A 25,086-nucleotide genomic window follows, 5' to 3' on the forward strand; every position below is an offset into this window, starting at 1 on the left:
AGACTAAATAAACAGAGATAAATACTAGACTAGAAGGAATCAATAGCAGAATAACTGAGGCAGAAGAATGTATAAATGACATGGAGAATAGAATGGTGGGAATCATTGCCACAGAACAGAACATAGGGAAAAGAACAACAACAAAAAAAATGAAGACAGCCTAAGAGACTTCTGGGACAACATTAAGCCCACCAACATTCGCATTATAGGAGTCCCAGAAAGAGAAGAGAGTGAGAAAGGACCTAAGAAAATATTTGAAGAGATAATAGCTGAAAACTTCCCTCACATGGCAAAGGAAATAGTCAACCAAGTCCAAGAAGCACAGAGAGTTCCAGGCAGGATAAACCCAAGGAGGAACACACTGTGACACATAATAATTTAACTGACAAAAATTAAAGATAAAGATAAAATATTAAAAGCAACAAGGAAAAAAACAACAAATAACATACAAGGGAACTCCCATAAGGTTATCAGCTGATTTCTCAACAAACTCTACAAATCAGAAAGGAATGGCACAATATATTTAAAGTGATGAAAGGGAAGAACCTGCAACCAAGAATACTCTACCCAGCAAGACTTGGCTGGGTAGAGGCTGGCTCTACTCTTTGTCTGGCTATTCTCCATTCAGATTTGATGGAGAAATCAAAAGCTTTCCAGACAAGCAAAAATTAAGAGAACTCAGCACCACCAAACCAGCTTTACGACAAATGCTAAAGCAGGAAGCACAAGAGAAGAAAAAGACCTACATAAAATAAACCCAATTAAAATAGTAATAGGATCATACATACAGATAATTACCTTAAATGTAAATGGATTAAATGCACCAACCAAAAGACATAGAATGGCTGGGTAGATGAAAACATGTGCTTGTATGCACTTCCACTTACTACATCACTCTGCTTGACACCCCCAAATTGTATATAATTACTTTATATTGTTAAGTTAATCATGCCTCCATTATGGCTTGCAATTATAATCATCCTTTTTGATTGTGAAAGCTGGTAAACATCATTCTGTACCACCAAAACTACCATTTAATAGAAAAACCTGTAATCACTTTTTAAAATCCAGATGCATATCAGAATTATCTTCAAATTTTTTGAAAAATACAAATGCCCACGTGCTGGGTTTTTTTTTTCCTCCAAGGCTCCAGATATATTTCTAATGAGCAGCCATGTTTAAAAACAATTGGACTATACGATGATATTTTACTTTTATCTAGTTTCACTTTTTCTATTTCATATTCAGTGCTCCTATTTCATTTAGTTTAAGTTTTCCAATTTCTCCATCTCTTCTTTTCTTTGATGTTCTTTCTCAAGCCTTTATCAAGCATAGTAGAAAAATATTTGTATACATATATATATAAATAATATGTATAACATATATATTTTAGAAAACTTATGCATTTTTGCCTAAAAAATTTATGACATCTTGATTCCATTTGTTTGACTTAGTAGGAATAGAATGAAAAATTCTAATTAAAAAAATAGATATGCAACAAGCAACAAAAGTTTAGTGTATAGTACAGGAAACTATAGTCAATATCTTGTAATAACCTATAATGGAAAATAACTTGAAAAATAATGTATGTGTATATGTACAACTGAATCACCTTGCTGTGCACCTGAAACATTGTAAGTTAACTATATTCAATAAAATATATATATTAAGAAAAAAAAGAAAAGGGAACCCTGGTGGGAATGTAAATTAGTGCAGCCACTATGGAAAACAGCCTGGATGTTTCCCAAAAAAACTAAAAATAGAACTACCATATGATCCAGCAATTCCACTCCTGGGTATACACTAGAAAAAACCAAAAGTACTAATTCAAAAAGATACATGCACCCCAATTTTCAAAGCAGCATTATTTACAATTGCCAATATATAGAAGCAACGTAAGTGTCCATCAACAGAGGAATGGATGAAGAAGATGTGATATATAAATATGTATATAAAGGCTTCCTTGATGGCTCAGATGGTAAAAAATCTGCCTGCAATGTGGGAGACCTGGGTTTGATCCCTGGGTAGGAAAGATCCCTTGGAATAGGAAATGGCAACCCACTCCAGTATTCTTGCCTGGAAAATTCCACGGACAGAGAAACTTGGTGGGCTACACTCCATGGGGTCACAAAAAGTTGGACACGAATGAGCAACTGAGCATGCACGCATATGTATATATATATATTTATACACATTGGAATACTACTAGCCATAAAAAAGAATGAAATTTTGTATCTGCAGCAACATGGATGGACTTGGAGGGCATAATGTTAAGTGAAATGTCAGACATGGAAAGACAAATACTGTATGCTATCACTTATATGTGGAATCTAAAAAATACAACAAACTAGTGAATATAACAAACAAAAAGCAGATTCATATATATTGAGAACAAACTAGTGATTACCAGTGAGGAGAGAAACGGCAGGGGGGCATTATAGGAGTAGGAGATTAAGAGGTATAAACTATAAGGTATAAAATAAACTACAAGGATGTACTGTACAACATGGGAAATATACAATACAGTTTTACAATAACTATAAATGAAGCTTAACCTTTAAAAATTGTGAATCAATCACTACACTGTACACCTTTTCCCTATATAATATTGTATATCAACTATACTTCAATTTAAAAATGATTTATAAAAAAGAACCATTCTAAAATATAATGAGTTTTTATTGTTGTTGTTGCTTTAAATACCAACAGTGACCCAAAGGAAAATGGTAGTAATCTGCAGGTTTTACAGGTATATTTTTATAATGTAAAATAAATGTTTCACTACAACTCTCAAAGAGTTGAGAAAAAGCCAAAACAAGTTACTTCTAGGAAGGCAGTGTGGTACAAAAGAAATCTCTATGGACTGAGAGCATCAGAGGTTCAGATTTGGTACCTAAATATCTATCTATGCAATGTGATAATGCAATGTGAAAGTCTCTCAGTTGTGTCCAACTCTTTGCGACCCCATGGAATATACAGTCCATGGAATTCTCCAGGACAGATACTGGAATGGGTAAGCCTTTCCCTTCTCCAGGGGATCTTCCCAACCCAGGGATCGAACCCAGGTTTCCCATATTGCAGGAGGATTCTTTACCAGCTGAGCCACAAGGGAAATGCTTTGTAAATATTAATTGAGCAACAACCATGTGAAATAGTTTCTTAGTAGAATTAATTAATTCTACAAATATTGAGAATGTAGTGCTGTACAAGCCAGGCACAATGCCAGACAATAGGAATGCATCAGGGAGTAAAACAAAGTCCCTGCCCTTGTGGATCTCACACTGTGATAAACTCACACAGAGTAAATGAAGAGGTTAGAGGTGAGAAGAGCTATGAAGGAAGATAAAGTCGAGTAAACTGTGTTGAGATTGTGGGAGAAGGGCACATTATAATGTTGAAGCATTATTATAAAAGTACTGTACTTGTTTATAAAAACACAAAACCTGCCAACAATACAGAAGACCTCCCAGTGTACAGTTAAATGATGAAGGCCCTCTTCTATCTTCAACCAAATTCACTTCCCAGAGGCAACCACAGTTAACAGTGTGGGAGGTTACATACTAACACAAGATTCTCCCTAGATTAACTATCTTGTTTAATTCCTCCATTATGACTTCCACTTAAGATATTTATATTTATTTATATTTAGATTACATTCAATTTTTTACTAAAAGCAATTCAGGTCGTAACAGAAAAAATTTTTTGAATAACCAAAACTCATGGAAACTACATTCATGATACCACTCACCCACAAACAGCATCATTAAAAACCCGTTTTCTTTTGCAAAATCTCGAACCTAGAATGACAAGTAGAGCCATATGTTCCAACTAACACAACTACTAAACAGTGATTCTCAGTTCAAACTTGGAACTCCTTTGTCTCCAAGCCTCTCAATGTAAAAAGAAAAATTACAGGAAACTGTAAAATACAGAAAAATAAAACAAGGAAATTTAAATTACTTTATTAATATAATTTATTTTTACAAAACCAGAATTATTCTGTGCATGCATATCATTTTGAAATCTGCTTTCTTACTTAATTACATACCATTAACATTTTTCTGACATTGAAGAATTCTACAATGTGGTTCTTAATGGTCATAATATATGTAATCAATTTATGTGCCGTAACATTTAATCACCCCTTCATGGATCATAGCCTTGTTGTGGCGAACTGGTTGGCATAACTCAATGAAGTTATGAGCCATGCCATACAGGGCCACCCAAGATGGACGCGTCACAGTAGAAAGTTCTGACAAAACGTGGTCCACTGGAGGACGGAATGGCAAACCACTCAAGCATTCTTGCCACTAAAACCCCATGAACAGTATGATAAGGCAGAAAGATAGGACACCAAAAGATGAGCCCCTAGATTGGAAGGTGTCCAACATGCTACTGGGGAAGAGCAGAGGGCAATTACTAATAGCTTCAGAAAGAATGAAGCAACTGGGCCAAAGTGGATACGATGCTCAGTTGTGGATGTGTCTGGTAGTGAAAGTGAAGAACAATGCTGTCAAGAACAATACTGCACAGGAACCTGGAACGTTAGGTCTGTGACTGAAGGCATATTGGACATGGTCAAGCAGGAGATGGCAAGAGTGAAACATTGACATCTTAGGAATCAGTGAACAAAAATGGACGGGAATGGGAGAATTTAATACAGATGACCATTGTATCTATTACCGTGAGCAAGAATCCCTTAGAAGAATTGGAGTAGCCTTCATAGTCAACAAGAGTCTGAAATGCAGTACCTAGGTGCAATCTCAAAAACGACAGAAATGATCTCTGTTCATTTCCAAGGCAAACCATCAATATCATAGTAATCTAAGTCTATGCCCCAACCACTAATGACGAAAAAACTGAAGTTGAACAGAGAAGCTGTTGCAATGAGAAGCCCACACACTGAAACTAGAGAGTAGACCTCACTCATGGCAACTAGAGAAAGTCCTTGTACAACAACAAAGACCTAGCACAGCCAATAAAACAAAAACAAAAAAACAGAAAGATTGCCAGCGGAAATATCAACACCTCAGATATGCAGATGATACCACTCTAATGGCAGCAGGTGAAAGGAACTAAAGAATCTCTTGATGAAGATGAAAGAGGAGAGTGAAAAAGCTGACCTAAAACTCAACATTCAGAAAACTAAGATCATGGAATCTGGTCCTATCACTTCATAGCAGACAGATGGGGAAAAAGTGGAAAAAGTGACAGATTTTATTTTCTTGGGCTCCAAAATCACTGCAGACAGTGATGGCAGCCATGAAATTAAAAGACACTTGCCCCTTGGAAGAAAAGCCATGATAAACCTAGACAGAGTATTAAAAAAGCAAAGACATCACTTTGCCGACAAAGGTGCATCTAGTCATAGTTATGGTTTTTCCAGCAGTCACGTATGGATGTGAGAGTTGGACCATAAAGAAGGCTGAGCGCTAAAGAATTCATGCTTTCAAACTGTGGTACCGGAGAAGACCCCTAAGAGTCCCTTGGACTGCAAGATTAAAGCAGTCAATCCTAAAGGAAATCAATCCTGAATATTCACTGGAAAGACTGATGCTGAAGCTGAAGCTCCAATATTTTGGCCACCTGATGCAAAGAGCCGACACACTGGCAAAGATCCTGATGCTGGGCAAGAACTGAAGGCAAAAGGAGAAATGGGCAACAAAGGATGAGATGGTTAGACAGCATCACCAACTCAATGAATATGAATCTGAGCACACTCTGGGAGATGATGAAGGAAAGGGAAGCCTGGCGTCCTTGGGGTCACAGAGTCGGACAAGACTTAGCAACTGAACAACAACAACATTTAACCAATGTTTTATGTTTGATTTTCAAATTATTTCCAACTTTTGAAAAGATAATATCTTACCAACATTTTTCCAGATAAATCTTTATGCGCATCTTAATTCCAGGAAGTAAGATTACTAGTCTGAAATATACATGTAACTTAATAATTTTAAAACACATTGCCAAATTGACCTCCTCAAATGTATTATTTCACATTCCCATTAGTGTGTGTAAGTGGCAGTTTCACTGCACTCCTGATAGAAATAGCATGCTGTTTTAATTTGCATTTTTAATAAGGGCAGACATTTTTCCTGCTTTTACTTTGATTTCTTACTGTCTGATTTTTTCTCTATTTTTTATTGGGTCAAGTCATGCTTTGTTCTTTACTCGAGATTCTGGATCTTTGAATTTGGAGAACGAGATAGGTCTGAAAAAACTGAGGGACAGAGAGGACACACTTTTTCTATCAAGAAAACACATGAGATTTTTTTTTAAAAGTTCTTAGCATCCTTTCACTTTAAAAAATGAGAGGAGGAATATTTTAACAGAAAGAAAGACATAATAAATAAAGGATGGTTTTTCTCAAGAAAGAGTAGCTGGCAGTAGTTTATATTTTTCTGAGACTGGAGAAATTTTCATTCAAGCTCAGACAGACTGACCATCTTTGTAGTAGGATTTGGGAACCACTGCACTCATCATGCTGCAATTCTAGGTTTCGTCTCATTTGAAAAATGAGGTGGTTAGACTAGTGATCTGGCAGAGAAGTCCTCTTATCTCCGAATTTCAAGGCATTTCTTTTACATATAATCTTATTTAATTATCTATTTGAGAGTTATACCATATGCATCCATTTGTCATAAACTTTGAAATAGATTTTATCTGTTTTAAAAAGTTAAAAAAAAAATTATTTCACTGCACCTAGATGCAGCATGCAGGATCTTTAATTGTGGCATTTGAACGCTAAACTGAGGCAAGTGGGATCTAGTTCCCTGACCAGGGATCCAACTGGGCCCCCTGCAATGGAAGCGAGGAGTCTTAGCCACTGGAATACCAGGGAAGTCCCTAAAATTTTTTTTTTAATGTTTCATTTTATGTTTTTGACTGTGCTGCTTGCAGGATCGTGGTTCCCCAATCAGGGATCGAACCCAGCAATGGAAGAGAAAAGTCCTAACCACAGGACCACCAGATAATTCCCTATATACACGTATTTTTTTAAGGTATACCTAATCTCATAGAAATTAGCCTCCAAGGCTAAATTTGGTAGTAAAAGTGACAATTTCCACATTGCTCACAAACACCTATCTCCCCATTCCACAGGCAAACACCTTTGTATAGAACCTTTAAGGTTTCAGGGTGTGATTCTGGGATTCCTGGGGATTTACTTTTCATGAAAAACCTTTCTTTTGAGTTTTTGCCTGTTATATGTGTCAGATGGTTTTTCTCTATGTGCATTGAGTCAGAGAAGAAAAGTGACAACTGCTCTTCCTGCAGTCATTGAGTGAAGAAAGACATCTTAGGAGTGGCCACTGAAGGATGGTCACCACCATGTTTCAGAGTTTTGTCCCCAGCTTTGAGGAAATTTCAGTTTTGTCCAAGTGCCCAGATCATATCAAATTTTTAGACAGTGCTAAGTGCTAAACTCTAAGTCTAAGCTAGTCTAGCTCTAATTACGACATTAAGCTGATCAAGTCACTTTCATTAATAGTCTTCCTTAAAGAAGGAACACCACAAGTGATTGGTTTAGGGCTTGGTTTAGTTTCACACATTTTAACACAACAGGCATTCCTCAGAAAGCCTCACTCTCCCTGGATTGCTCCAAATGCCTAAACCATCCATTTAGGTAGTATTTGTATCAGTGGGGCACTCTTGAATCACAACTTTCCTCTTCCGAGTTTACTCCAAAGCATTTGTGGCTCTTTAACTGTTGTTCCCCTCTCCCTCCTATATACTTCAGTACTAACTGCAGTCCAGTACTTAGCTAATGAGAAGTTAATTTCTTTATACAGCATGCAAGACTTATAAACCTGCCTCTAATAACTGTTTCTTTCCAGAATTTTAAGATATTACAGAGGGAATAGCAGAGTACAAAATGTTGAAAAAAGGAAGCTGTGGTTGAACACAGTTGTTTGGATTCATCTCAGGACAAATATACACAGAACATACATAAATATATGTTAAATGACTAATGTTGGGGAAATTCCCTGGCGGTCCAGCGGTTAGGACTTTGCACTTTCACTGTTGAGGGCCCAGGTTCAATCCCTGGTGGGGGAACTAACATCCTGAAAGCCTTGAGGTGGGGGTGGCAGGGGGGAAAACCACTGTTGGTAATACTATTCTAAAATAAAAATTATCACTTACTAAAAAGCAATACATGTGGCAAAAGGTCTAAAATTGTTTTTCTTGTTTTAAAGTTTTCACATCCAAGTAAAATGATGACAATGAGTTAACAGTGAAACTAAAAACAAAGTTAGATAAAAGGTGAATATTTCTTTTTTTTTTTGGTTAATTCCTTTGTTTTGTTTCATTTTATTATAGGCTGCTGCTGCCGCCGCTAAGTCGCTTGGGTCGTGTCCGACTCTGTGCGACCCCATAGACGGCAGCCCACCAGGCTCCCCCGTCCCTGGGATTCTCCAGGCAAGAACACAGGAGTGGGTTGCCATTTCCTTCTCCAATGCATGAAAGTGAAATGTGAAAAGTCGCGCAGTTGTGTCCGACTCTTTGTGACCTCACGGACGCAGCCTACCAGGCTCCTCCGTCTATGGGATTTTCCAGGCAAGAGTACTGGAGTGGGGTGCCATTGCCTTCTCTGTTATTATAGGCAGTCATCATTAAATCCTCTTTTTGTATTTCCTTCCATTAGAAAAGGTGAATAGTTCCCTAATGTTCTCTGGAAACACTGAATCTAGGGAATGTAGATACATTTGAAAGCTGCAGCTTTCAAAAGAATTACGTCTCCCTTTATAAACTAATAATATTAATATTTAACAACAGAAACTTGAGATTTAAAAAAGTCATATAGGAAATATTAGAATATTTGTTGAATTGAATTAACTTTCACATTAAAATTGAAACTTGGAATTTGACCTTAAATTAATACAGACTTCTAGAGGCAGAAATTTATGTGAAACTGATTTAAAAACAGTTAAAATGAAGCAGGGCACAGGCTAATAGAGTTCTACCAAGAGAACGCACTGGTTATAGCAAATACCCACTTTCAACAACACAAGAGAAGACTCTACACATGGACATCACCAGATGGTCAACACCAAAATCAGATTAATTATATTCTTTGCAGCCAAAGATGGAGAAGCTGTACACAGTCAGGAAAAACAACACCGGGAGCTGACTGTGGCTCAGATCATGAACTCCTTATTGCCAAATTCAGACTTAAATTGAAGAAAGTGGGGAAAACCACTAAATCATTCAGGTATGACCTAAATCAAATCCCTTATGATTATACAGTGGAAGTGAAAAATAGATTTAAGGGACTAGATCTGATAGACAGAGTGCCTGATGAACTATGGACGAGGTTTGTGACATTGTACAGGAGACAGGGATCAAGACCATTCCCAGGAAAAAGAAATCCAAAAAACCAAAATGGCTGTCTGAGGAGGTCTTACAAATAGCTGTGAATAGAAGAAAAGCAAAAAGCAAAGGAGAAAAGGAAAGATATACCCATTGGAATGCAGAGTCCCAAAGAATAGCAAAGAGAGATAAGAAAACCTTCCTCAGCGATCAGTGCAAAGAAATAGAGGAAAACAATAGAATGGGAAAGACCAGAGATCTCTCCAAGAAAATTAGAGATACCAAGGGAACATTTCATGCAAAGATGGGCTCAATAAAGGACAGAAATGGCATGGACTTGACAGAAGCAGAAGATATTAAGAAGAGGTGGCAAGAATACACAGAAGAATTGTACAAAAAAGATCACGACCCAGTTAATCACAATGGTGTGATCACTCACCTAGAGCCAGACATTCTGGAATGTGAAGTCAAGTGGGCCTTAGGAAGCATCACTACGAACAAAGCTAGCGGAGGTGATGGAATTCCAGTTGAGCTATTTCAAATCCTAAAAGATGATGCTGTGAAAGTGCTGCACTCAATATGTCACCAAATTTGGAAAACTCAGCAGTGGCCACAGGACTGGAAAAGGTCAGTTTTCATTCCAATCCCAAAGAAAGGCAATGCCAAAGAATGCTCGAACTACCGCACAATTGCACTCATCTCACACGCTAGTAAAGTAATGCACAAAATTCTCCAAGCCAGGCTTTACAATATGTGAAGTGTGAACTTTTAGATGTTCAAGCTGGTTTTAGAAAAGGCAGAGGAACCAGAGATCAAATTGCCAACATCCGCTGGATCATCGAAAAAGCAAGAGAGTTCCAGAAAAACATCTATTTCTGCTTTAGTGTCTACGCCAAAGCCTTTGTGTGGATCACAATAAACTGTGGAAAATTCTTAAAGAGATAGGAATACCAGACCACCTGACCTGCCTCTTGAGAAACCTGTATGCAGGTCAGGAAGCAACAGTTAGAACTGGACATGGAACAACAGACTGGCTCCAAATAGGAAAAAGAGTATGTCAAGGCTGTATATTGTAACCTTGCTTGTTTAACTTATATGCAGAGTACATCATGAGAAACGCTGGGCTGGAGGAAGCACAAGCTGGAATCAAGATTGCCAGGAGAAATATAAATAACCTCAGATATGCAGATGACACCACCCTTATGGCAGAAAGCGAAGAAGAACTAAAGAGCCTCTTGATGAAAGTGAAATTGGAGAGTGAAAAAGTTGGCTTAAAGCTCAACATTAAGAAAACTGAGATCATGGCATCTGTTCCCATCACTTCATGGCAAATAGATGGGGAAACAGTGTCAGACTTTATTTTTTTGGGCTCCAAAATCACTGCAGATGGTGATTGTAGCCATGAAATTAAAAGACACCTACTCCTAGGAAGGAAAGTTATGACCAACCTACACAGCATATTAAAAAGCAGAGACATTACTTTGCCAACAAAGGTCCATCTAGTCAAGGCTACAGTTTTTCCAGTAGTCATATATGGATGTGAGAGCTGGAATATAAAGAAAGCTGAGCGCCAAAGAATTGATGCTTTTGAACTGTGGTGTTGGAGAAGACTCTTGGGAGTCCGTTGGACTGCAAGGAGATCCAACCAGTCCATCCTAAAGGAGATCAGTCCTGAGTGTTCATTGGAAGGACTGATGTTGAAGCTGAAATTCCAATATTTTGGCCACCGGATGCGAAGAGCTGACTCATTCTAAAAGACCCTGATGCTGGGCGAGATTGAAGGCAGGAGGAGAAGGGGACAACAGAGGATGAGATGGTTGGATGGCATCACCGACTCAATGGACATGACTCTGGGTGGGCTCCGGGAGTTGGTGTTGGACAAGGAGGCCTGGCGTGCTGCAGCTCATGGGGTCACAAGGAGTCGGACACGACTGAGCGACTGAACTGAACTGAACTGATTTAAAAACAATCAGTAGGAAGAAAAGAACTGTACAAAAAAATATCTCCCTGACTGGACTGACATTTAGTGAAAAGAATTGTTCTTAAAGAGAAAGTTTTCAATATAACAGGGTACAAAAGTAGTACACAGTACTATTATTTTTTCATGGCAATGAGGTTAGCAAAGCACAGTCTAGAATTGTCCCTCCTTTAATGAGAGTTAGTTACAGAATCAGGCAAGCCAGTTCAGGTTTACCCCTTTCCCTTTAATGTGCTTGAAATCAGTTTGTTGTAAGTTGGACAGTTGCTTTTCATACTGTTTACACTGTTATTTGCTCAAAAATTCTCTTTTGTACTGTAGACTTTGTGTTCAGAGCCTCAAAAATATTTATTGAAGTTTATGAGAAACTATGCAGTATAATAAGCACTATCTTTTTAAAATTACCTATGCTTTGTACCTATGCTCTATTTAAAATATATATAAATGAGTATGTAAAGAATCGGTATCGTTTAATCCTTTTAAGAAGAACTCAGTTAAGTAGATCACAACAAAAAGATAAGGGAGAACAAACATAAAAAATGATGAAACTTCTGTTTTCTCACTAGAGATTTCCTTGAGGTAGACCAATTCCTTCCATAATTTGAAAAGTTACAGAAATAATGTAAATTCTTAGCATTACTCTGAGAGAGTTCATTTTTTATTAACCTGAATACATGCTAATTTAACTAAGTCCCCTTTCTCCTGTACTGCGTATCCCACATCTATATATATCAAGTGAAGTTATAGGAAACGAAAAAAGAAAAAAAATAGAAACACCTAAGGATTTCCTCTTGTTTTGTGGAACATTTCCAACTCATGTATTCCAAGTATTTACAGTGCAATGCCTTTTTTTAAATGGATGGTAAAAAAGTGAAATCTGTATTTATAGAGCTGGTGTCTGGCAAATACATTGTATAAAATTGAAACTGCATTTTTAAGCGATTCTAACAAAGAAAAGATTTTCTCTTATTTGATATATAGAATGACTGAGCAGCAAGGCTGCTTTCTCAGAGACGACTTAAGAAACTCCCCATCCTCAGGATACAGTATTAGTGGATGAGACATGGTACTACAGTGTAAGCAGAAAGCACTAGAAAGGAAGAACAGATATCACGTTGTGCTTCAAATGTAAATGATTTCAGAATTGCCACTACCACAAATGATTTAAGGATTTAGGGTTCTGTCACGATTTCAATAAAACGAGGTAGGGAGGGGACCCTCTACTCCTTTGTCCCCCTGACTCCGAGAACTCGGACCGTGGTGGGGAAAATTGGTGGCCGGTTCGGAAGGGGCAGAAGGGTCGGTTCAGGGCTGGCGGTCCCTTGGGGGCGTCACTCCTTTTGAGGCCCATGGTGCAGAAACCGCTACTCAGAACGTCGGGGTTTAGGGGGTTCTCACCCAGGCCCAAGCTCCCGATTACCTCTGACGAGCCCCAAAGATCAATGAGTAGCAGTCGAGGTCAGGTCCCCCGGCAGAAAGGCGGCGACGGCAGAAACATCAGCGGTTAACTCTTACAGCCTTTCATGAGGCCTGTCTAGTGCACCTGAAGGAAGACTACCACAGCTAAGGGCCCCTAGATGCGAGGGGAGTAAATGAAGGCGGGGGGGAAGGAGACTGAGGGAAGGAAAATGAGGAGGACACAGGGAAAAGGGGGAGGGGAGGGGCGGGACAAAGTGGGGAAGGGCCAAGGGTTTACAGACGGGAATCGCCGCGTTGCCATGGAAACGTATCCCTCCGCCCAGGATTCGCGTTTCAACCCCATCAGTTCCCTCCGCACCGCTTCTCTGCTGTTTCCGCCCAGCTCCTTTGTGCCGCGCAGAACGTCGAGATGACGCATGCGCAACGAAACCCAGCCGCCGCATATATAAGCGCGAACCCAGGCGCTTCCTCGTAGTGCCGCTGGGACCGTTGGCGAGTGAGACGATTTGGTTGCTTTTGTATTGATCGTTCTCTGGGCGCTGCGAGCTGAAAGAGCCCAGCTCGCAGGGCAGTCATCATGTCGCGCTACGGGCGGTACGGAGGAGGTGAGAGGCCGGGGGCCTGTAAGGGAGGTTGCTGTGGGTGTAGTGAGTATTTAGAGGTCGTGAGGTTGGCGCGGCGGTTGGGAGACGGTTATTCCGCGTGCGTAATGGCGGCTTCGGCGCACACCATACGAAGCTGGAGGCGGCGGCGTATCGCAGGAGGACAGCGGGTGGCTGGGGTAGGTCTCTGGCAGGTATCTTTCAGTTTTTGGGCATTTTAGTCTTCCGCCCAGCCCTAGCCAGGCCCTCGATCACTGTTTTGTTGTTGCCCTTCGAGCCGCCCGCCTGCCCGCCCGTCCCCCACCCTCCCCCCCCCCCGCCCTCGGCTGCCATTTTGCGCACATTGACGACCATGGTGGCGCATTTCTTTGGCGCTTTCCCGCCACTTTAGCTGACAGATGTGATCGCAGCCGTAAAAGAAAGGATGAATTTAAGACTCAGAAAACTGGCAGCTTCGAGCTGCGCATTCTTGTCAAACGGTCTGATTGCTGAGTGGGAATGGAAGCGTGATCCTTAAGTCTGGCGGCTGGTTTTTCTCTTTTGGCTCTTTAGCACGGTTTATGGCTTCTGGGGCGGGGAGCTGGAGTCACGGGCGAGCCTGCGCCCGGGGCGCTTGCTGCAGAATACTGGAGTCGGCGCGGCCCCGCTCCCGTCCGCCTTCCGCTGGGGCCCGCTCACCGAGGACGCCGCTGCCGCCGCCGGCCCGCGCGCTCTCAGTGTGCCTGGGGCTGCCGGGACTCGGGGGCGGAACCGGGGCGGACTCCGCCCCACGCCTCGGAGTATCCTACCACGCTGCTCTGCTCGTATTTGGAGGTTTCCCGCGGGCCCCCACCCCCATTGAATGTTAAGAACTTGGTCTTACGCTTACCTTTTCAGAAATGAGCGAACTTCGTTGGTTTTGAGACTAAATTTAGTCCTTGATAGAGTATTAAATATGTTTTGCACTGTTAAAGGTGGATTTAAGCAAAGAATTCAAACTTAGGCCAGATTATTTGCATAACGTGCGCTCTTTTCTTTGCGTTTTTTAAACAGAAACCAAGGTGTATGTTGGTAACCTGGGAACTGGTGCTGGCAAAGGAGAGTTAGAAAGGGCTTTCAGTTATTATGGGCCTTTGAGAACTGTGTGGATTGCCAGAAATCCTCCAGGATTTGCCTTTGTGGAATTTGAAGATCCTAGAGATGCAGAAGATGCAGTTCGAGGCCTGGATGGAAAGTAAGTGAGATCTTGGTGAGAAGGTACCTGTACTAGGCTTCTGTAGTCTGGAGGAGTTTTTAAATAATTAGCTGATCACTTTATGAAGACAGGAACTGAAAGCAAAAGTGAAGTTTGAAGGACTTATAAAGATATACCTGTAGCTTCTGAGGGCAAAGAGTGGTTGGAAAGTTCTAAATATAGAGCTCACTTTTTTGGGGGGGGCATTACAGTTTTGTTGTTGTTTTTTGTAGAGTTATTTGTGGTTCCCGAGTGAGAGTTGAACTATCAACAGGCATGCCTCGGAGATCTCGATTTGATAGACCACCTGCTCGACGTCCCTTTGATCCCAATGATAGATGCTATGAGTGTGGCGAAAAGGGACATTATGCTTATGATTGTCATCGCTATAGCCGCCGAAGAAGAAGCAGGTATTTATTTTAATAAAGGAATGGTTAGTGTACTAGTTAATCAAGTAATTTTTTTATTAGCAAGGCACAAACTAGTATTTTTCTGTAAACTTGAATGTTAATTGTTACAGGTGTATTTTACAATTTTTGTTTAATTAAAGAAATGTTAATGTATTAATAATCAACCTGGTCAAAACCTTTCAGGTTTCTTCGTTTGAGTCAGTCGCCTTGATTCAGAATGTCACGAGCCTTATGATATCATGCTGAGGCGCCTTGCAAATCCGACAATTAAGATCCTCCTAGACCTTGAGGTGATCAGCATAAGAGGCCAGATCCCCTCGAGTCATCTACACCTAGCTTCACCTTATTCTTTAAAGGGCAGAAAATTTGAGACGGTGATCGCCGTAACAGTAAATTTGGCTTACAATTGGGGGCCCCTCCGGTTTAGAAAGAGGAACACCAGATTGACCACATTCCCAACTAGAAAAATCTTCTTGCGTCAATCAAGCCTCACCTGGCTCATTTGGCTGTCAGTTTGATCGTCGTGTAGATTGAAGAAAACATCTAGATGCAGCGATCGGCTATAGATACTTCTAGATCGTCTAGATCTACTAGACCATGGGCCAAAGAGGGTCGACCTGCAAACTTGCAAGGTTTATTTTAAATACACATTACAGTGTTTTATATTATGTTAATCTAAAATGTAATTGAGCTTTTAACAAATCTTTTTTTAGGTAGTTTAAAAAAAAAAAAAAACGACAACTAATAGGCCCAGAGTTTATTTCCAAATGAGACACTAAATTTAAATAGTTTTGAGATTTGGTTTCAGCAGAGGCACACAGACTCTAAAAGGAGTTGCCATCTAATATTATGTTTTTTTCTAACTTGAAAAATAGGTCACGATCTAGATCACATTCGAGATCCAGAGGTAGGCGATACTCGCGCTCACGCAGCAGGAGCAGGGGAAGGAGGTGAGAGATCTTGTTTAAACTTCAACTTATAAGAAATGGTGAAGTTTAATTGGAATCAAATTGAAATTACTTTGATTTAATGTTTAGGTCAAGATCAGCATCTCCTCGGCGATCAAGATCTGTGTCTCTTCGTAGATCGAGATCAGCTTCACTCAGACGATCTAGGTCTGGTTCTATAAAAGGATCGAGGTATTTCCAGTATGTAGCACCTTTTTTCCCCCTTATTTGTATTTGGATTGTCCCGTCTTAATGACAGCGGTGGAGTATCTTATGGACCTAATTGAAATGGAATGCTTCAGAAGATATTCGAAAAAAAGAAGTTGACTATGTACATGTCCAAATGAAAAAAAGCCCAACTAAAGATTTTAAGGGCTGTTACAGAGGTGATAGAGGGGGGGTCTAAGGCATAAATCCTCACATCATTCCAGTGAACACTCTGGGTAAACATGTTGAAAACTTCTGGAGTCAGCTTATATCGGTTTAGATCTACTCATTTACTTATAAATCAGTTTATAGACAAATGATAATAGCACTAAAAGATGATAGTTACTTGGTCCCTGATAAGAAGGCCCATTAGAACCAGGAAGAGATTTAGAAGCAAGTTAAAATAAAGTTTTTCTTTTTTTGAAGTTTGAGACCATGGAAAATTTAGGGTAATATATATACATAGATTGAATGTGGCTTGTTTAACCAGATATTTGGTTTAGACACTGAAATTTGAGACGTTAAAAATCAAATTAGACCCCTCAGCATTTTTTGTTTTCAAAGGTTATGGAAATGGATAACATTCTAGATATAAAAGGAATTGACAATACTGCTCATGTCAGTGGTAGGGAATGCTACTGAGAATTATTGCTACTCAGTAACAGCACAGTCTTTATAAATGCCAGGATTCAAAAACTTGGGGTCCATTTGAAAAACCTGGACTCTATAGATAAATGCATTTAACTTGGTTGCAGGACCTCAAGATGTGTATGTCAGCCTCATTTGGTTTGTGTTTACAGATTGATGGTCCTGAACCATGATAGTTTGTTGATCCATGAACACAGCTTTACCCAGTCATAGGAGTTTTCACTGAACTTACCATCTGAAGAAATGAAGTTTCCGTTCAGGAGGTTGATAATGATTCTTTTAACACCAGTTTTCTCAAATACCGTAAATTTTTCTTGGATACTATACTCTGTTTAAAAATATTGTACCTCTGTACGGAAACTCATGATAGATTTTTGAAATGGTAGTTTTAAGTATTTGTCCAGTCTTAGACTGATAGGGGATCTTGGTCAGTTTTAGCCCCTTCCTAGCCTACCTTAAAAGGTTCTCAGAAGGTGTTGAAGGAAATTACTCCTATGGACTAATTGGTGTAAATGTGTTTGTTTTTATTAAGATCCCGGTCCAGGTCAAGATCAAGATCCAGGTCTCTTTCACGGCCTAGAAGCAGGTAGAGTAAAAGTCTCATTGATGCTCTTTTTGTTACATGGCACCAATATCCAGAGTTCAAAGTGTTTTTGAATTGTTGAAATTTGTTAGCTGTGAGCTTAGAAGTAAGTTGAGGAGGAACACAGTTTTCTTATTAGTAAATCAAACTTTTATAACTTCCTTTATACATGGCCTGTTCTGGCTGACTTTCTAGGCAAGGGCATGTCAAGCTATAATGAAAAGTTGGTGAATTTGGGGTTATATTAAGAGACCTGTGTTGGATTTGATAGATGTATGGAGAAGCATTCTGGGATCATTGTGCTTAGAGTATGAAAGATTATTTTATGAAGAACAAGTGTTAGAAGATTGGCTTTTAGCAAAAAAATTGGTAGGGTTTTTTTTTTTCCAGTTTAACTGCAGTGTAGTTTAAGTTCAGGACACTTTGGGGGTTCATTTCATGGTATTGTAACTGAAGGGGTTGGGTAGTAATTTTTACACAAAAGTAAAACACAGCCTTTTCATGTTTTGACAGCCGATCAAAGTCCAGGTCTCCATCTCCAAAAAGAAGGTAAGCTAAATAATTTGTTGCCATATCTTAACTGTCAGTGTGGCCTCTGCAGAATTTTGCTTACTGCCTACTTCCCTGAACTCTTCGGAGAATTGGTGCTATATGGTAAAATACTAAATAGAGGTTCTTAGATGACCCTCCTGCCCCCAAATTTCCAAAAAGCAAATAGTTGTCTTTACCTAAGTTTTGTAAGATTAGTGAAGAGGCTGTTAAACCTTACAGGGTTTTTTTTTTAGACTTCTGCTATAGGAACTTAGTACCCTTTGGCCACCTTAGCATTTCTTAACTTAGTTTGACTCTGACATATATGCGAGAAGAGTTTTGTTAGACACTTAATTGGTCCAAACTTAAATGTTTTTTTCTTTTAGTCGTTCCCCATCAGGAAGTCCGAGAAGAAGTGCAAGTCCTGAAAGAGTGGACTGAAGTGCTCAAGTTCACCTTTTAGGGAAAAGTTATTTTGTTTACATTATTATAAGGGATTCGTGATGTCTGTAAAGTGTAACTTAGGGAGGGTATTTCAACCATCTAATCAAAATGGATCTGGACTATTACTCTGTAAATTTACAGCAGTAAGATAATACAAATTTTTGTTGAATGTATTAACATCCTATGGTCTGAAAATGTGGATTTTTATTTGGCACATTTAAAATAAAACGTTTCTAATTAGATTTTTGATTTGTGTTCAATATTAATACTCTTAATTTAGTACGCTTCAGGAGTCAACCTTGATATTAACCGTATTCATGCAGACCTGCATTTAAAGTTTAATGATGGTAAGCCTCAAGCATAATTAACAAATATATATATATATACACACACACTTGGAAAATTCCTTTTAACCCTTAGAGCTTTGGGTCAGATGGTAAGAACTCGAGTTGGGTCTCCCTAAACAGCATGAATGCATCATGACAAGTCCTTAAGTTGTGTTAGAGTTGGTATTCTTAGATGTTATCAGTAAGGCTAATTACGTCAGGCTGTAGGGACGACTGACTTGCTGCAAGTGAGCACACCAGGAACTAAGTAAGAAGTAGCTGGACTTGATGCTGGAGAAGCTGGATTTTACAAAAGCCTACTAGAGGTTTTCAGGCTGTTAGATGGGGTGGTATCCAATTAGAGCTCTCCATTCTAGAGAGTTTTACTCAATGTTCTTTTGTTTTCAAACATTAACCAGTTTTACATCAGAACTTTTGCATGTTAGATGAATTGTCTGAATTTGGAACAAAGCACCTTTATGTAAACCAGCTTTGCAAAATTTTCCAGCCTAGATCTTCTCCTCTGTTTCTTCAAATGAATTGCCTTATTCTGAGCATAAATATTAATTCCCAAGTTAGGTTTCTTCAGTTCCCGAAAACCAACATACTTCATCTTATTTTGCCAGGCTGGTACAAAGTAATTAAAGATGTCAATCAGAAATGTAAAGCAGTTCTATAAATTCAACCTATATTTAGCAACACCTCACTGTAGTTACTTTTTGGCAGCATCTGATATACTTTAGAATATTAGCACCAGTAGATTGTTTATCTGGACTTTTAAGCATCATAGGGCAGTGACAGTTAATTTTGAATTTCTGGTCAAGCTTTTACCAGGTATTCTCGCCTTGGTGCAAAAAAATTTTTTTAGTGCTGATGGCACAGCTATCTGTCCTTGTTTCTGACACTTTCAAACAATATTACTGGATAGCATTACAGTTTGGAATACTGATCTGCCTCATTTATTTAATGATCTGAATGATCATTAGTATGTTCAAAGTTTGGATGCTTTTGTTTTTGGAATTTTGACAACTGGCTACGTTACATGGTTGCTGTAAAGCTATGTGTGATCAGCAGGCTTGTTTGTTGCACTTGGTCAGCTTTATTTGTTCTGTATTATATAAAGATAAGTTTACTCAACAATAAATCTGCAGAGAATAAACAGTCCTGATACTCAATTTGTGGAAGTGGGAGTTCTGAGCCAAGAGTAGGAATCTAATTCTGTAGCTTTGGGGTGGATTACTAGCAGCATCCTAGAGATTAGTTGTGAGAGGATAAAAATCTGGAAGAGGAGTTAGGGGCAAAAAATGAATTTAATTAATAAGCACGGAAAAGTCTACTTATCCTTACAGGAAAGGGAGTACAGGGTATGTAGGTCAACACCTTTTTTGTAGCCATGACAACTCCGAACCCACATTTGATGAACTGGCTGGCGCAGTGCACCTTTTTTTTAAAAAAGAAAAACATTTCAAGGTTGGGACTGCTAAATGGATTGTGTGATTGATTTGAAAAGTACTGGTTCATATTTAACTCCTAAATTATTAACGTGGCATTACTAACCTGGAAGCTGATTGAATATGTCAGACACAGTGCTTTGGACATAGAACCTTACTTGGCACTCTCTCCTAGGTGTAGAGGTAAGTAAAGCATGACTTAGTACTTCACTTTTGTAGTTCTCCTTCAGGCTTTGAACTAACCTAACTATCAAGGCAAAGTGCAGTGCTGTGTTTTGCCATGTCCCCTCTATTGAGAAAGAAGAAAATTTGAGGGATTCTTGAAATAATACCAATTTGTGACTTTGGGTTAAATGAATGATAGTGTGGTATTGTGATTTTCATCATTGTGTAGCCTATCTTGAAGTCGAAAGGAACAGTGTTTTCCAGGATATAGTAAGCTAAGTAGGAATTGAAAGCTGTAAAGCTGACATGTTGGCAGTGAGTTTTCAATGAAGGACAGTAGCAAAGAATTCACTAGATTTGGCTCTGAGCAATTAATTGCTTGGAGACCTTTACAGGGGAGCGTTGTATAGCCTAGAAGATGTTTATGTAATTTTACAGCTGGGAAGAGGTGATGAAGGCATGGTTAAAGTAGAAGGAAATACTAGGGGCTTGGCTGGTGCTGGTGTTAATAACTTGGTTATTTTCTTTCCAGACTTAATGGGGAAAGATGCTGGATAGAAGGGTAGTTCTAGAATACAGAATGTAGTAGCCAAATAACTCTTCAGCCCTCAAGGCCAGTTGCCAAAGCTAATGCTTTTCCCATTTGCCACAGGCTGCTGGTCCAACCTATTTTCCATTCCATTTCACTTTTTGATTTGGTGTATATAGCAAGAAGGCTGTGCCCCTGAGTCACCCAGTTACCTCCCCAAAAGCAACCATTGTTGTCATTTGTACATAGATACTTTTTCCTTTTTTTGGCTGTACTGTGTAGCTTGTGGAATCTTATTTGCCCAATCATGGATTGAACCTGGTACCCAGCTGTGAAAGCTCTTGAGTCCTAACTACTGGACTGCCAGGGAAGTCCCACTCTCCTTTTTTCTTTTTAAAAAAGATTATTTGTTTATGTGCTAGGTCTTGGTTGCTGTAATCTGGCATTCTCTGGTTGCGGGAAGTTGGGGCTTCTCTAGTTGCGGTACATGAGTTTCTCATTGCAGTGGCTTCTGATCATGGCGCCTCACGAGTGCAGGCTTAGTAGTTGTAGCAATGGGCTTAGTTGCCCTGCTGCCTTTGGGATCTTCCTGGACCAGGGATGGAACCCATGTCCCCTGCATTGGCAAGCGGGTTCTTTACTAATGAGCCATCAAGGAGACCCTCCTTTTTTCTCTTAACACAAATACATAAGCCTTGTTGTTCTCATTTAATATCTTAGAGATCTTTTACATAATTAAAAATGGCACTTTTTAAAAGTACACTATTAAGTTGCTTGGATGTTGCATAATTTATGCATTAAACTTTTGTGCTCCTTCAGTGTGCCAGGTACTGTTAGCTTTGGAATATAGAAGTGAACAGTCTTTATCTTCATTGAGCTAAAGTTCTGGAAAGGAAATGAACAAACACCAGGTGGGTAATAAATGGTACAGAGAATAATGATACAGAAGGATAGGTTTTGTGTAAGGACTGGTCTAAGGAGGCCTCTGATGGTGACATTTGAGCAAGTGAGAGTAAGCCACACCAACTTCTGGGGCACAGTACAGCAAAGGCCTAAAGTAGTTTGAGTTGGAGGCTAGGAGGCGAAGAGGCAGTGAACAGAGGGAAGGGTGGGAAGAGATGGTTTAGAAAAGAGGATATAGGATTATAGATCGTGTAGGACTTTGTATGCCTTGGAAGGGACTCCCTGTTTTCCTTGGAGAGTTTTTGAGCTACAATAACAATTTAATCAGTTTTCTATTCATGGATGTGAGAGTTGTCTCTAATTACTATTACAATGCTGCAGTGAATAACCTTACTCAGTATGTCACACGTGTGACCCTGTGTATGTATCTAGGATAATTCCTAGAAGTTGAATTGCTGGGTCAGAGGGTCTGTGCGTTTATATTTTTGCTGGTACTGTTGGCCCTGGTGGAAGTGTATAGGAGAGCCTATTTCTAACATTGCCCATTTGGTACATGTGGTGTGGCCACATGATGGGCCGTCAACCTTGTTGATTTTTACCAATCTTGTATTGAAACATGGTATCTCAGCATAGTTTAATTTTGTGGTAAAATACATGTTTTCCCCCAACTTCTGTAAATTATCATGTATTCAAGTCTGGTTTCGGTTCCCTTGCTCTCAACACACTGACTTCTATAGTAGAACACTGGAATTGCCTGTTTACTTCTCTGCAGGTCTGTTGCAAGGCACATTGTGATAAGCAGGTACCTTGTTCTGTTTCTTCACTGCCTAGTGCTTATTAACACTTAAATATCTGATGAATGAGTTCATGGATGAGGGAATGAATTCTAATCAGTTAAACCAAACAAAATTAGAACTGTCTTAATAATTAATCACCATTTCAATTAAAAGCCCATATTTTCAGTTTAGTAGCCTATCAGACTTCTGTCTGCATCTGCTTACAGGGGATGTAGATCCTTAGGCTGCTGTTTACAATGCCCAGCTCTACTCTGCAATTCTAGTGCAAGGTTTGTGCCTCATGTCGGTTAACACTGAGAGGCTGAGAGTTCTGCTCAGAAAGAGTGGAAAATTTCTGTGCAGAAAATTCTCTGCTAGGAAGGGTTCAAACTTATTTCCCCACCTGTCTTCAAGAACTGGTGAGCCCAGCTGAATCAGCCTAACCTACATAAGGAAGGTCAGATCATCCATTTCTTATGACAGCCAGATGCCTAAGTTTATGTCTTATCCACCTCTAGATTCCCTGGGATGTACGTGACTGAAGCTTGAAGAAGGCTGGATGTGATCCTATTAAAAGACTGTTTATATCTTGGTTAATAACATACCTTCAAGAAATCTGGGTTCTAGAAAATGAATCCTTTTTACTGCCAAGGATCAAAAAATCTAGCTGTAAAGAAATATCATCGGTGAGATAGGTCTGTTTGTCTTGGTCATTGTCGGGAGGACCATCACCAGAGTGCCTGGGCCCTTTTTTTTTTTTTTGGCCTTGCATCAAAGGCCTGCGAGATCTTGCCCGACATTTCTTGTTGAACTGTTTAGTCTTCAACATAATGGTGCCAGGATTGTCAGTCTGGTTGCAGGGGTCTTAACAAGACATACTTTTGGTCTGGGAAGATTGTTTCTCTGACTCAATCCTGAAGTGCTTCCTGAAGCTAGAGAGTAAATTCTAGCTAAACACACTAATGCACTTAAAATATTAGTGAATGTGGAGACTCATTACTATGAGGAAAGCTTTTACTTTATGCTAGGACCAGTGGTTCTCATCCCTAGTTACAAATCAGGATCACCCAGGGAACTTTAAAAACAGTGTAATGAAATCAAAATTGCTGAGAGTAGCTTGGGCATTAATATTCTAAAAAATCTCCCTTAAAAAAAAAAAAAAACCTCCCTTAGTGATTCTAATATACAGCCACAATTGAAAACTATTGCTGAAGGCGTTAGTGCTAGCCAGCTCCTACTACACTAGTTATTAGACAGACTGGCCTGGCTTACTCCTATTATCATAAGAGAGTTAGCAGCACTCACATGATTCAAAGGAGTATTCTATAATACATCCTCTAGGGTCCTTTAACCAACTGACTCTATGGAATGGAACCTTTCTATGAAAAAGGAGTTTATATTAGTACCACTAGAGGTCACTGTGCTCAAGAGAAAGTGAAAGTGAAGTTGCTCAGTCATGTCCAACTCTGCAACCCCATGGACTGTAGCCAAAAAATGGCTCAAGAGAAATACTCATTTTTTAAAAAGGTTACATTCTGTTCAAGAGATTTGAAAGGGTATTTATCAGAACTGTTGGGTTTTGTCCAACACTAAGTGAACTCTAAACATGGCCCCTGGTCACAATAATTGCTTCAAAGCATCTAAGGCTCTAATGCATATACATTTATAATTATAGCTTTGTGATGTGTTGATTGTTTTTATTGTCAAATATCTAGTATTACTGCTTGTTTTAAAGTCAGTTTTTCCAGATACTAATATAGCCACTCTACCTATTTTATGGTTAATGTTTTTATGGTATATCTTCATCTATTTACTTTCAGCTTATTGGTGCATATACAGTTGACCCTTAAATAGCACAGGTTTGACCAGCATGGTCTTCCCTGGTGGCTCAGTTGGTAAAGAGTCTGCCTGCAATGTAGGAGACCCAGGTTCAATCCCCAGGTCAGGAAGATCCCCTGGAGAAGCAAATGGCAACCCACTCCAGTATTTTCGCCTGGAGAATTCCATGGACAGAGGAGCCTGGTTGGCTACAGTGCATGGAGTCACAAAGAGTCGGACACAACTGAGTGACTTAACACTTGACCAGCATGGCCCACTTACACACGGATATTTTTTCAATAGATTCTACATACCTACATGATTTGCAGATGTAGAACTACATATGTAGATGGCTGTAGTTACATTGGGTTTTTGACTTGGTGGTCATGGTGGTGGGGTACTTCAAAAGTCAACTGTAGTTAGTTGCTAGATCTTGACTTTTAATTCAGTCTTACAAACTGCCTTTTGGTTTGTCTAAGCCATCTACGTATAGAATTATTAGTATGGTTGGGTTTACATTTAGGGTTTGTTGTTTTCTGTATGTCTCCTGTCTTTTTACCATTTTGTATTTTTACCATTTTGTATTAAATATTTTTTTGGTGTACTAGTCAAATTCCTCTTGATTTTTTTAAAACTATTTTTTAGTTATCTCCTGAGTGGTTGTATCTTGTTACTGTTCAGTCACACAGTTGTGTCCAACTCTTTGTGACCCCATGAACTGCAGCATGCCAGGCTTCCCTGTCCTTCACCATCTCCCGGATCTTGCTCAAACTCACGTCCATCGAATCAGTGATGCCATCCAACCATCTCATCCTCTGTTGTTC

The 25,086-nt window shown here is 39.4% G+C and overlaps 2 protein-coding genes across 6 annotated transcripts in view; one reads left to right on the plus strand and one right to left on the minus strand.

Annotated features, from left to right (window-relative positions):
• Window positions 1-13,002, minus strand: part of GEMIN6 (gem nuclear organelle associated protein 6) — a 30,974-nt gene extending 17,972 nt beyond the window's left edge. For both annotated transcript variants that reach the window (XM_081483242.1, XM_081483241.1), the window contains exon 1: window positions 12,711-13,002. The gene's annotated coding sequence lies outside the window, so the exon portion shown is untranslated. The remainder of the gene's footprint in view (window positions 1-12,710) is intronic.
• Window positions 13,003-13,182: 180 nt separating this feature from the next.
• Window positions 13,183-18,536, plus strand: SRSF7 (serine and arginine rich splicing factor 7). 4 transcript variants are annotated; one of them, XM_081483229.1, is made up of 8 exons: window positions 13,183-13,314; window positions 14,344-14,524; window positions 14,758-14,934; window positions 15,810-15,884; window positions 15,972-16,082; window positions 17,269-17,322; window positions 17,833-17,868; window positions 18,237-18,536. In XM_081483229.1, the coding sequence occupies exons 1-8, from the start codon at window positions 13,287-13,289 to the stop codon at window positions 18,289-18,291; spliced, it is 717 nt and encodes a 238-aa protein (XP_081339355.1). In that variant the 5' UTR covers window positions 13,183-13,286; the 3' UTR covers window positions 18,292-18,536. The 4 variants fall into 4 exon arrangements, with proteins under 4 accessions (XP_081339355.1, XP_081339356.1, XP_081339357.1 ...); XM_081483230.1 differs by having other exon boundaries at window positions 15,972-16,073; XM_081483231.1 differs by having other exon boundaries at window positions 15,972-16,049.
• The last annotated feature ends 6,550 nt before the right edge of the window (window positions 18,537-25,086 follow it).

Source organism: Giraffa tippelskirchi, chromosome 4, assembly GCF_054371585.1.
Source record: "Giraffa tippelskirchi isolate mGirTip1 chromosome 4, T2T-mGirTip1v1.2.pri, whole genome shotgun sequence".
NCBI classification, from domain to species: Eukaryota; Metazoa; Chordata; class Mammalia; order Artiodactyla; family Giraffidae; genus Giraffa; species Giraffa tippelskirchi.

What these genes read in the sequence shown, in the direction of transcription:
- SRSF7 (XM_081483229.1), top strand. Translation starts at nt 13,287, where the DNA reads ATGTCGCGCTACGGGCGGTACGGAGGAG. An exon ending in CTACGGGCGGTACGGAGGAG is followed by an intron (nt 13,315 to 14,343) that starts GTGAGAGGCCGG and finishes TTTTTTAAACAG; the next exon opens with AAACCAAGGTGTATGTTGGT. An exon ending in CTTTCACGGCCTAGAAGCAG is followed by an intron (nt 17,323 to 17,832) that starts GTAGAGTAAAAG and finishes ATGTTTTGACAG; the next exon opens with CCGATCAAAGTCCAGGTCTC.